Source organism: Panthera leo, chromosome D1 (assembly GCF_018350215.1).
Source record: "Panthera leo isolate Ple1 chromosome D1, P.leo_Ple1_pat1.1, whole genome shotgun sequence".
Classification (NCBI taxonomy): domain Eukaryota; kingdom Metazoa; phylum Chordata; class Mammalia; order Carnivora; family Felidae; genus Panthera; species Panthera leo.
The window spans coordinates 5,581,684-5,595,264 of record NC_056688.1 but is presented as its reverse complement, the minus strand read 5'-3'; the positions used below and the strand labels follow the sequence as shown (position 1 = coordinate 5,595,264).

Here is a 13,581-nt window from a genome sequence, read left to right as displayed (position 1 = left end):
TCTGTGGAATAAGGTCTGTGAACCTGGAAATTCCCCAGCCCTTGTACTATGAGAAGATTAAAAAAGTATTTTCCTAGTACAAGTTAATAATCTAATGTTTCATGTTGGATATGAGTCAACACTTAGGATCTACCACCTAAGCTGGTACAGTATCTCTGTATTATAGATGACACGATGTAGAGAAGTAATTTGCCCAGGATTATTGAGCAAGTAAGTGATGGGTCAGATTCTGGTCTATGACAACTTTCAGAGACAACACTGCTTTCAGCATCCGTAAGCCTACAGCGCCCTCCATCCCAGCCACCATGCTTGTCCTAGGTTTGCTCTAATGACCAACACTCCCAGATGAGGTTCTTTCTCTTGACAGTTCTATTGGCCCTAGCCATGTAGACTCTCTAAAACACTATATATGAGCCTGGGTTGCCACCCACCCAAAAACAGGTGCTGAGGTCTCAAAGAAACCTCTGTCTCTAACCAACTGAAATGTATGAAGTCTGAGGAGTATTCATAGTTCTACCCAATTTGCTAATATTTTAATTAAACATATATTCTTATTGCTTTCAAAAGTCTTCAACATACAGGAATGTTGTCTTCCAAGAGCAAGAGGGAATATTGTGTTTCCTTCTCAAAACTGAAAGGTATTATGTATGTGTGAATGCATATGAAAGTATTTACACAGCGCTGCTAAAACCATTTGCTGGGAAAGGGCCGGGCTATTTAAACGACTTGTCTCCAGCAGAAACTGAAATGATGTTCTACACTTGGTGGTTCGTAACTTTGGATGCAGTTAGAAACTCTAGAGGGAGTTACAAGTCCCACGTCTCATTCCAGACTCATTAAATCAAAATCTCTGGAAGTGAGAACCAAAACAGCAATTTTAAATCTCCCCCCTTGATTCTGATGTGTGGCCAAGTGTTCTACATTGTAACTCAAGAATTTAATTTTGTTACTTTACTTTCATTTGGGGGATAAACATGTCCATGCTATCAATTCTTATAAAGAAAAAAAATAATGGCTTATAAAAGAAAGAGGGTAATTATTAATGTTTAATAATTAAAGTCATTAATTTTTTTTCTTACACATCTATCAAGTCCATTGTTTTCTGAGATATAGAACTCTTTCGAGATGTAAAATGAACTCAATTTTCTCTGAAGAAATTTAGTTATCAGCAGTATGCATGGACATCATTATAATATATGCCATTTTCTCATAGAGGAACTTTATTTGTTTTAAATAGAATGTAAGTGGAAAATCCTATATTTGCAAATTTTATTTTCAGTTTTTGTAAAATTGTAAAGTAGTAATGTGATTATCTAAAATCTTGAAAGTGATATTTGTTGACCACATGTATATTTTTTCTTAAGAAATAAGGTTTCTATCTTTCCTTAATTTTGTAAGATTTCAGGTTCCTTGAAGTAAGTGAATAAAGTCTTTCTGTCCTTCCTTTCCTCCACAATGCCTAGTAAGTGTTTGAGAGTGAATTGTTACATAATAACCTTCAGAAGGAAAGGAAGGGACGGAAGCTGAAGGGAAGGAATGGGCAAAGGGCAACGGAGTTCTCACATTTTGCATTGTACATTTCTTTTGAGGGATTTTCTGTTCTTTGAAATTGTGCATTATTATTAAAAGGGCTCGACTTCAGGGTTATTTCTATTGAAAGGAAAGTTATTCTATTGGTTGACTTTGGTGCTTGGTCTTGAGAATAAGTTACAAATAAATAGATAAAAATATTAAAAATATAAAGAAAAACTAATGTAAATTTTTTACTTTAGATGGATTAACTTATAAATTGATGAATACACAATCCTTACTATTAGAATTCTTTGTAAATTCCTTTATGCCATTTCTACATATTTAAGCTTTTATTAAATCATTTTTTTGAATCCATAATATTGTAAAGATTCTTTTAGACTAGAAATTTATTCCAGATTACCTGTTGTTAAGATCTGCATTTTGACAGAAGATGATTTTCATTAGTTAACAGAGAGAGAATTGGTCAGTAGCATTATTTTTTAGTGGTAGTCTCAAAACAGAAACTTCTAAGAGCTTTGAAGTTTTAGCAATTAACATACTTTGTTGTTAAAAAATGAGCCATTAACAAGGAGTGCCTTTGTGATATTAGTTAGAAGGAAATTTCAATCTGTGCAGTTCAACAATATAGATGTATTTAGTAGAATGATTTGATAAATGTTATAGATGTGATTTGTAAAGTAAGTATTCCCTTAGTATCACAAGTTAGATAACCAAAGATTGAATGTTTCTTGAGATAAAGGTTTCTTATTCTTTTCTGCATATCGGAATGAAAAATCAAGTGCTCTTAGAAAATAGTATCAATCATCTTCTTAAATTAAAAAAAAGCTTATCTTTTAATTATGTTATTAATCTTTATTATAATGAGCAGTTCCATATGTGTTTAAAGCATAGCACTATGTTAATGATTCATCAGTGTCTGTATTTCTAGCACAAAATGCTGTGTTTTTCAACTGCTAAATTATATGCTGGTTATTCCCAAATGCACGCATATTTAACTCAAGGAGATGAATTGTCTTAAATCAGTTTCTCCCTTTGAAAAACAATTCTTAAAGCATTTTTTTTCTGCACAAAGGTAAATTTGAGATTCTACTTCGAGGCCTTAGTAATAACACTCCTACAAATTCAATCATATTTAAGTCTTTTATTAGCAGCAAATGTATTTAAATAATCACATACATGGTTATCAATACCCTGTGAGAAGGTTACAGTGAAGCTGAACCATAGTGCCCTCCCCTCCCCACCCCCTGCAGTCTCTGATAACATTGCCAGTGGTACCCTTTGTAGGATTCCAGGGCATGCCCTCCTAATTATCTTTTTTAAGGTCCTATCCTTCCCCACCAAAACACCATAAACAAGATTACCAACTCACTTTCTCCCCTAACTCTAAAGTACCAATTATTTAAAATGTTACCGTTTTATTTTATAAAAGTCACCATATATCTTGTGTCTGAAATTATATGTTAACATACCGGCAATGAGAACCATTTTTTTTTTGTCAAGTATTTTCTGTAAATTGAAATTTATCTATGAGTGGTACTTCTGTAATGTTCAGAGTAAACACAGTGAGACATTTTGCCCAAAGTGCTATTTGTCCAAGCATATTACTTGCGACTATGACATTTTGACACCATCAGTTGGAGGCTGAGTCCCCTGATAGAAGGAAAAATGCCACATATCTACAGAGATGATTTCTCCCTGCTTTTCCTACACGTGGGGGAAATAAGGAGAAATTGTGAAAAACTACAGAGGTTTTATGAGTTGATTGTATTCTGTCTCAGCATCTCAAGCTTTTAAAATTAGAAGTTAAAACATTAAGTGACATTTTCTTGTCAGGGAAATATTGGTTATTAATAAAATAATGAGACAAAAATGTGAAAATCAATTTAATTTATTTCCTTTTATTAGTGAAAGAAATATTTTTTGGATGAAACTTATAATGCATGCTAATACTGGAAGAAGAATAAAGTACTTGTTTTCTTCCCTGTTTCCTAACAATGTGAGTAACGATTTTAGTGTCCTGGCTATTAAAACAGTTAATTAACTATTTTTTAAATAATTTTTAATATTTATTTATTTTTGAGAGAGAGACAAAGACAGAGCATGAGCGGGAGAGGGGCAGAGAGGGAGTGAGACACAGAATCTGAAGCAGGCTCCAGGCTCTGAGCTGTCAGCACAGAGCCCCAGGCAGTGCTTGAACTCCTGAACCTGAGATAATGACCTGAGCCGGTCAGATGCTTAACCAACTGAGCCACCCAGGCGCCCCAACTCACTATTTTTAAAAGCTTAAAATCTCAACTACATGAATCTCAGAATGATACTTAAATGCAAACACGATTACACAGATAACTGGCTCTTTCTACAGAAGTCTTTCTTCTTTTTCCTACTATAGACCTTCTATTTTAATTTGGAAATTCTGTCTTGCTGCAGCAGGACTATTTCAACACAAATTGGTATTTGATTTTCATAACTTGCTAGCTCCTAACTCCTGTTAATCATGGTTTCAGTCTGATTCGGGCATTCGGGCATTAGTCCATCTATTTACTGAACTATAAAGGGGTCCTTGCCACATAAGCACCACGATGGGCGCCATGAGGTATGGGAAGGGAACTTGCACGAGCGCCCCCTGTGAACTAATTGCTCTTTTTCATTGTGCTCCTCTGGAGTTGAGTTTATTTGTAAAATGAGGGGCTCAACTAATGAATCCGTGCTGCTCTCCCAACCCAAAGATTCCTTCTTGATGAAACCAGTTTCATCTGGTTTCTGAGGCCTAACCCTATAAGCCGCCTATTTTTAGGCACCGTGGGAGAAATATTATCTTAAAATGCACTTGTTTATGTGCCTCAGCAGATGAATAATCAGTGAAGTATTAGGAGAATAACTGCATCTTTTGATGAGTGGGGACTCTGATGTTTCCCAGAGCTTTGCAGTCTTTCACACATTTCAGGTAGATAGAGGAGATTGGGTAACAGGTATCCTAACCTCAGGATGGATCCAAAAGTTACTGTGTTTTTCAATAAATCCCTAGGGTGAACACTATTTGTTTTCATAAATGTTCTCTGAAAAGTGAAGTCTAGTGTTACGCATCAAGGCTTTGGTCTGATTAAAGCATTTATTATTTCGTGTGTGTGCTGGTCTACTAAGTACCTATAGGGTGCCAGAAGCCTGTGTAGGGCAGATTCTGCACCATTTCTCAGATTCTGCACCATTGCCACTTTGGACTGGAAAATTCTGTTGTGGGGAGGCTGTCCTAGGGATCTTTAGCTCAACTGAATAGATGAAAAGAATGGAAGCAGCTCCCCATCCCAGTTGTGAAAATAAAAAAATGTCTCAAGACATTGTCAGATGTTCACTGAAGGGCACAAATGTCCCTAGTTAACAACCACTGGTTTAGTGCAAAATGACCTTCTTTAGTGAGGACATCCTGGGCAGATGGATGCCAATGTTTCTGAGTGGTTAAATTATTTAAATGATGTTAAATCTTGTTGAAAGGAATCTAAATTCATCATTGAGAGTTGAATGCATCTATTTTGTCTAACTGCTCGATGTTCCTGACATATTCTGAGTGAGGCAATCATTCCCTTCTTTACATAGGCAACACTTCTTGCTATCCTTCCCAATTTTGGGGAAATCTCAGTAAGTTGTCAAAAGAAATGCAGAAGATGGGCGCCTGAGTGGCTCAGGTTAAGCATCTGACTTTGGCTCAGGTCATGATTTCATGAGTTCAAGCCCTGCATCAGGATTCAGTGCCTACAGTACAGAGCTTGCTTGGGATTCTTTCTCTCTCCAAATAAATAAATAAACTTAAGAAAAAAGAAATGAAAAGAGAGGCTGATGATTCAGTTTATAATTTCTCAATAGTATCTCCTTCCAAAATTAAATAATTCTTTGAGTTTTGTTTCATTGTATGATAGACACAATGACAGCAAATTTGTGCTATTTGTGTGGTTATTGATATTTTTGTGCATGTTTGATGATATTTTGTGCATGATGTTTTGTGCCTTCTAAGAGATAATAATTTGTTTAAATGACCATTTCTCCATCCACCCCTCCCAAGGATATCAGGGTTTTTATTGCTAGCATTTTTTAGGTTATAATAATTTTAATTCTGATAATTTCATTAAAAAAACCCTCAGGTCTTTTGACAGGAGGCAGCAGTGGAACTACATAAGCCTTCTGTGTAGTGTGTGGGGGGTGTAGAGTCTTTCTCAAACAAAACACACAGAGTAAACAGGCTGTGAGATGTATCTTGCCTCCTGCATAAAAAGATCAATACAGTGATCACAGGTCCAAACTGATAATCTTAGCATCTGAGGTGTTTTTTAGCAAGCCTTCATTACACAAAGTAATTTAGTATAAATGGGCCTCATAAAAGCAAACCCAAAGAAATATAATAATATTGCAAAATGCTTTCTAACTTGAGAGAAGGTGCTTTATAATTATCTTGTTTAGAAGGACTATTGCCATTCAGCCGTTTTCTTTCTCTTTTTCTTTTTCTTTTTCTTTTTCTTTTTCTTTTTCTTTTTCTTTCTTTTTCTCCTTCTCCTTCTCCTTCTCCTTCTCCTTCTCCTTCTCCTTCTCCTTCTCCTTCTCCTTCTCCTTCTCCTTCTCCTTCTCCTTCACCTTCACCTTCACCTTTTTAAATCCAAATAGATAATCGCTCATCAGAACCAGGCCTGTGGGGCACCTGGGTAGGGTAGTTCAGTTAGTTAAGCATCTGACTCTTGATTTTGGTTCAGGTCATGATCTCATGGTCGGTGAGATGGAGCCCCATGTCAGACTCCATGCTGACAGCACAGAGTCTGCTTGGGATTCTCTCTTTTCCTCTTCCTCTGCCCCTCCCCTACTTGTGTGAGCACCTCTCTCTGTCTCTCAAAAAAAAAAAAATAAAAAAAAAAATAGGCTTACATTTTTCAGACAGGTTTCTTAAAAAAAAAAAAAAAGTATGGGGCGCCGGGGTGGCTCAGTCGGGTAAGTGTCTGACTTTGACTCAGGTCATGGTCTTGCCATCTGTGAGTTTGAGCCCCACATTGGCCTCTGTGCTGACAACTCATAGCCTGGAACCTGCTTCAGATTCTGTCTCCTTCTGTCTCTGCCCTTCCCCACTCATGCTCTGTCTCTGTCTTTGTCTCTGTCTCTATCTTTCAGAAATGAACAAATGTTGACAATTTTTTTTAAAGTACTATCTATTTCTGCTTCCACTTAAAATGGAATAACAGACTGGATTTATACTTCTACCTTAAACAATTAAAAATCTGGAGGAAAAAGTACAATAGAACAGTTTTTATGACACTGGCCACTAGGCAATAGAAAACAGTGATCCCTGAGAGATAGGAAACAAATAAGATGAGACATAGGATTTCCCTGGTATGTTGTTTTGGGAATATCCAGACTGTGGTGCAAGGAGAAGCAAATCAGGAGGCATCGAACAAATTCCTGCAGTCAAAGAGGTGGAGCTCAATCTGGGGAGACCAAGGAAGCTGGAGGTCACAGACAGGGAACCAGTAAGGAGAGAGTTGCACAAAGACCACCAGCATTCTTCCAAGGAGCTCCCTATATGTTCTGCACAACATTGATTATTGTTTCTATGTGAGAAGATTCCCTTGGTTCAACAGGGAAAAACACCTGGAAGGACTAGAGGAAAAAGTTCCTGGCACTCACAAAGGACCTGGAAAAAATTGCCTGTTCCCATCGGGAAGACCTGAGAACCTCATAAATCATGGGCACTGGGTACAGTACTCCGGGTGTTCTTGCCTCAGTAGTGGAGAATAATTAGCCCTACATGAAATACTGCTCAAGACTTGCCTAACAAATCCTAAAAAGCAAGACTTGAAAAGACCGAATTGTTTCCAAGGAACTTGACTACATCCATAGACAGAACTCAAGAATATGTACAAACATATAAAAAATATCCCCACTCAACAAAGTCAAATTTGTGATACTGAACATTCAACCAAAAATTACTAGCTTGCAGCAAAGCTGAAAAATATTACCCATAATGATGAAAAAGACCAATCAAAACTGAAATAGACTAATAGATGTTAGTATTAGCAGACAAGTTTTAAAATAGTTATTTTAACTAAATTCCATATGTTCAAAAGTTAATTTGATGCCTGAAAAAGAAAAATCCCAAATTGAACTTCTAGAGAGGAAAATTACAATGTCTGAGATTAAACATGCAGTGGATGGGGTTAGCAAAAGATTAGACATTACAAAAGAAGAGATTAATAAATCTGAAGACGTTATAATAGAAGTTATCCAAAATAAACAGAAGAAGTAATGTAAATGATTAAATTATCTGTCTTCCATGGAAATACTGCAAGTATCCCAATATGCATATAATTAGAGTTTCTGGGATAGAGGGGTGTATAGAAAACATATCTGAAGAAGAAACAGCTGAAGTTTTTCCTAATCTGAAGAAAACTACAAACTCACAGATTCAAGAAACTCAACAAATCCCAAACACAAGAAGCATGAAGAAAACATCAAGGAAAATCATAACTAAATTCTGCAGGGGGTGCCTGGGTGGCTTACTTGGTTATGCACCTGACTTTGGCTTAGGTCATGATCTCACCGTTCATGAGTTCAAGCCCCACATTGGGTGATCTTCAGCCCTGCTTTAGGTGAGCTTGGGCTCCATACTCTCTGTCCCTCTCTCTCTCCCTCTCATTCTGCACATTGTGGGATTCTCTCTCTCTCTGCCCCTCACTCACTTGTGCAGTCTCTGTCTCTCTCAAAAAAAATAAATAAGTTTATTAATTAAAAAATTATTTAAATAAATTTTGCAAAACTAGAAAAAGACAAAGAGATCTAGTACGTATGAAGGAGTTAATATAAGCACGACAGCAGTGTTCTCATAGGAAACGGTATACAGGAGGAGATGATGGAACAACATCACTAAAGCACTAAAAGAAAAAACTGTCAATCTAGAATTCCATACCCAACAAAAATATCTGTCAGATAGGGAGGCAAAATAAAAACGTTTTCAAACATACAAAAGCTGAAAGAATTCATCATCAGTGGACCTACAGTTAAAAACATGTTTGAAGAAATCTTTTAGGCAGAAGGAAATTGATAGAAAATGTAAGTCCGAATCTACCCAAAGGAATGAAGAGCACCTTAAATGGTAACATCATGACCCTTCCCTTGAGCTTGCACTATCTATCTTGCCCCATCATGACTTGGAACATGGGAGTGCTCCTGACTCAGCTTCAGGTTTTCCAACAAGGAATATATGATGATGCATGAGGAGGAACACAATGATAAGACCTGTCCCTGACCAAACAGAGCTTCCTGACAATCTGGGCCACTCACCTGGGAACTGTTACTGAGAGACTAATAAAAGTCTATACTTTTTAGGATTTCTGTATTTTAGAGTATTACTTATACTGCACATTGACCTTTACCTTAATTAAAACAATTATTTTTAAAGCTGTAAAGTTGTGCCTTTTAAATTAAGATCTTTACTCTACTTGGAATTTTTTTTTCAACATGAAGACACAGTTGATCTGTAGCATCCTAATGGAAATGCTGTCTTTTTTTCACTCATCTGAAATGCCAACTCTATTATATATCAATCACCTGTATATACATGGAAGTCTTCCTCGACTTCCTCTTCTGTTAGTCTGTTTATATATATACTGGTGTATGTTCACACTAATAGGGAAAATTTTTATTCTTTATAAATATAAAATTATTTATAAATATAAAGTTATTCTTTATAAATATATATAAATATAAAAAAAGAATAAGGAAAAATCTTTATTCTTTCACCAGTGTTGGATTTCAAAATAAATGTCAGAATCACTTTTTAAAAATTAGATGAAGAGGTTATTAAGAGATGCAGCTATATCACAATGATTTCAGCCTGTCTTATCAATAGTTGATGTATGCAGGAGTCTCCAGTTCTCTGACAAAGGTTAGTCTCAGAATGACTTTTTGTCCTCACAACTATAGGGACAGAAGGAGACATGGTAGTGAAGGAGTGACACTTTACTTACATAGTAGCTCCTAGGGGTCAGATTGCTTCCCTCTCTTCCACATTCCCCTGGGACTAAGGATCCCATTCCCCACTTGGTCAACATTAGCTTCAGCTATTTTGGTGTAGACCATGTACATGCAACTTCATTGCTGTAATCACACTGAAGTTTATATTGACTTCACACTGAGGACTCCTCCAAGGCATGGGACAGACTAACAGTTATCAGATTCACAGAGTATAAAATATACAGCCCTTAATTTATTTTTCAGGGTTTTCAATAGATACTGCTTGACTGGCGCAAGGGTTAAATTCTCTATAACTCCATTTTAATACAATGTTGAAGAGTTTTGACACTCTTATTCAACTTATTCAACATTTATCACTTATTTTCAACTTATTCAACATTTATTACTTACCATTGAGGGCCTACTTTGCTCTAGGTATAATATTAAGTACTGAATATTCAGCAATAAGAAAAAAGATATGGATACTTCTAGGACAACCCAACATTTAAACAAAATAAACAAATATACATATTTAATTTATAATTGTGCTTAATTTTATGAAGGAAAAAATAGGGTTGTATGTGAGAGTAAATGGAGGGCAAATAATAAGTTTTTTATGTGTTAGAACATGTGTACAAATGAAAGGTGATCTGACCTGTAGTATAACCAGATTTCTGTAGCTAATTAAATACAATTTTTTCCTATAATTTCTTATTTATTCCATAGTATTCATGTTCACTGCCACTATAATGGTCCAGATATCAGGCTCACAAAGATGACCAAGACCAACTTTCTGTCTTTGAGGAGATCCTAGTTCGGTGGTTTACATAATTAGCAGTAGTACCCCTCCTTAAAAGAATTGCATACCAAAAGAAAAACATAAATATATCCTTTTCATTTTTCTTTCTTTTTCTTTTAGATGAGGATAGGCATTCACTCAGGTTCTGTGCTCGCTGGAGTTGTTGGGGTAAGAATGCCACGATATTGCCTGTTTGGAAATAATGTCACTCTGGCCAGCAAGTTCGAATCAGGAAGTCACCCTCGGCGCATCAACGTCAGCCCTACCACTTACCAGTAAGTGTTCTCTGGCCTCCACCCCCTCCTGTCGTTGACATTGCCTTGAGCCGATATCCCGTCATTTGTGAGACCCTGTATTTTTTGTGTTTGATCCTTTCATTCTCTGAGGTAATATGAATAGATGCACCCAGTCTGAAAGATAGCAACTGTGACACAAACGTTTATTTGCACCATGAGCAAGTGCATGAAGAGCCTGACTTGGCTGAGAGGAAACACAGGTTTGTCATTTCCCACAGTCATTGTCCTTCTGACAAGAGAACAAATGTTAAGTGGCTGCATCACACAAGAAGTCTTCACATTTCCAAAATGTTCCTCAGTATTTATAAAAGCCAAAGGAATGAGATAGAAAAGACATTTTGTCTACATTTATTCTTTGGAATAATTAAGATAAAAACTCTCTAAAGATAAGTATATACTGGGCACAGAGTGAAACTGCAAACTCTATTTATTCTTAAAGGTCATATTTGTTAACTCGATACATACAGCTGACAGCTGAACGTATCTGTATTTTGTGCCTGGTAGATGTCCCCTCACCCACTAGATACTAAACTCCACAGGGACAGGGAGGATCTCTGCTTCAGCTCATCATTATCTTCCCAGAACTTACAAAACATGTTTGGCACATAATCACTGTATAAATATTTATTGAATTATTGAAAAATTCATTGACAGGGTGGACTTCTCTAGAGTAAGAAAACATGACTATCTCTTACATGTTAGACTTTGGCTTTACACTAGGCATCTGTGTGCAAACTAATTTAGTGCCATGATTTGGATAACTAGGAAATCGTATGGTAAAACTGTAGAGTGGAAACAGTGGCCATTGATTCGCCTTTATTTTATTATTTATTGTTTACTGAAGTATAATTAATATACTTCAGTTTCAAATGTGTAACATATTGCTTTGACAATTCTATACATTCCTCAGTGTTCACATGATAAGTGTAGTCAACATAAGTCTTCATAAAATGTTTTTATACTATTATTGACTATATTCCCTCTGCTGTAGTTTTCATCCCTGTGACTTATTTATTTCACATTGGAAGTTTTATCCTTCTTAATCCTCTTTATTTTACCCATTCCCCCCCCCACCTTCCTTCTGGCAACCACCAGTTTGGTCTCTGTATTTAAACATCAGTTTGATTGTCTCTTTTGTTTGTTTGTTTGCTTTTTAGATTCCACATAGAAGTGAAATCCTATGGTATTTGTCCTTCCCTGTCTGACTTGTTTCATTTAGTGTCATACACTGTAGGTCCATTAATGTTATTGCAAATGGCAAAAGCACATTGTTTTTTAATGGCTGAATAATATTCCACTGTATATGTATACCACATACTTATCCATTCATCGCTTGATGGACACTTTAGGTCGCTTCCACATCTTAGCTGTTGTAAATAATGCTGCAGTAAACATAGGGGTGCATATGTCTTTTTGAATTAGTCTTTGCTTTTTCTTTGGGTAAATACCCAGTAGTGGAATTACTGGATCATATGGTACTTCTGTTTTTAATATTTTTTAGGAAACTCCACAGTATCTTCGAGTGGCTGCACCGTTTTACATTCCCACCAGCAGTGCACAAGGGTTCCCTTTTCTCCACATCTTTTCCAACATGTGTTTTATCTTGTCCTTTTGATACTAGCCATTCTAACTGGTGTGAAGTGATGTCTCATTATTTGTTTTGTTGTTGTTTGGAGGGGGGTGTTGGTTTTTGTTGTTGTTGTTGTTGTCTTTTTCCTGATGATTAGTGATGTTGAGCATCTTTGCATGTATCTGTTGGCCATCTGCATGTCTATTCAGATCCTCTGCCCATTTTTAATCAGATTGTTAGTTGATGTTGAGTTGTATAAGTTCTTTATCTATTTTGGTTATTAACCCTTTATCAGATAGATCATTTGCAAATATTTTCTTCTATTCAGTAAGTTGCCTTTGCTTTTTTATTTTGCTTTCATTTTGCCACTTCATTGTTTCCTTTGCTGTACAAAAGCTTTTTATTTTGGTGTAGTCAAAGTTTATTTTCACTTTTGTTTTCCTTGCTTCAGGAGACATACTTAGAGAAACATTGCTAAGGCTGATGTCAAAGAGATTACTGTCTATGTTTTCTTGTAGGAGTTTCAGTTCTCATATGTAGGCCTTTAATCCATTTTGAGATTACTTTTGTATATGGTGTAAGAAATTGTCCAGTTTCATCCTTTTGCATGTAGCTACCAGATTCCTCAAAAACATTTTTTGAAAATACTGTCTTTTCCCCACTATATATTCTTGCTCCTCTATTGTAGATTAATCAACCGTATATGAGTAGGCTTATTTCTGGGCTCTTTATCCTGTTCCATTGATCTATGTGTCTCTTTTGATGCCAGTACATCCTGTTTTTATTACTATTGGTCTGCAATATATCTTGAAATCTGAGATTGTGATACCTCTAGTTTTGTTCTCTCTCAAGATGGCGTTGGCGATTTGAGAACTTCTGTGGTTCTTGAAAAATTTTATTTGTTCTAGTTCTGTGATAAATGCTGTTGATATTTAGAAAGAGATTGCATTTAATCTATATATTGCTTTGGGTAATATGGACATTTTACCAACACTAATTCTTCAAATCCATGAGCATGTTATACTTTTACATTTGTTGTTTCATCTTCAATTTCTTTCATCAATGTTTTATAGTTTTCAGAGATTAGGTCTTTCACCTCCTTGATTAATTATTATATCCTTTCGGCGCAACTGTAAATTGGATTGTGTCCTTAAATTTTCTTTCTGCTACTTTTATATTTCTGTATAGAAATGCAACACATACTTTATACTGATTTTGTATCCTGCAACTTGACTGAATTCATTTATCAGTTGTAATAGTTTTTTGTTCGTGCCTTTAGGGTTTTCTATATATAGTAACATGTCATCTATAAAGAGTGACAGTTTGGGGCGCCTGGGTGGCGCAGTCGGTTAAGCGTCCGACTTCAGTCAGGTCACGATCTCGCGGTCCGTGAGTTCGAG

The 13,581-nt window shown here is 36.1% G+C and overlaps 1 protein-coding gene across 1 annotated transcript in view; it reads left to right on the top strand.

Moving 5' to 3' along the window:
* Nucleotides 1-13,581, top strand: part of GUCY1A2 (guanylate cyclase 1 soluble subunit alpha 2) — a 321,468-nt gene that overhangs the window by 265,651 nt on the left and 42,236 nt on the right. Inside the window, exon 7 of the mRNA XM_042904735.1 lies at nucleotides 10,436-10,590. Coding sequence (XP_042760669.1) covers nucleotides 10,436-10,590 — 155 coding nt within the window. The remainder of the gene's footprint in view (nucleotides 1-10,435; nucleotides 10,591-13,581) is intronic.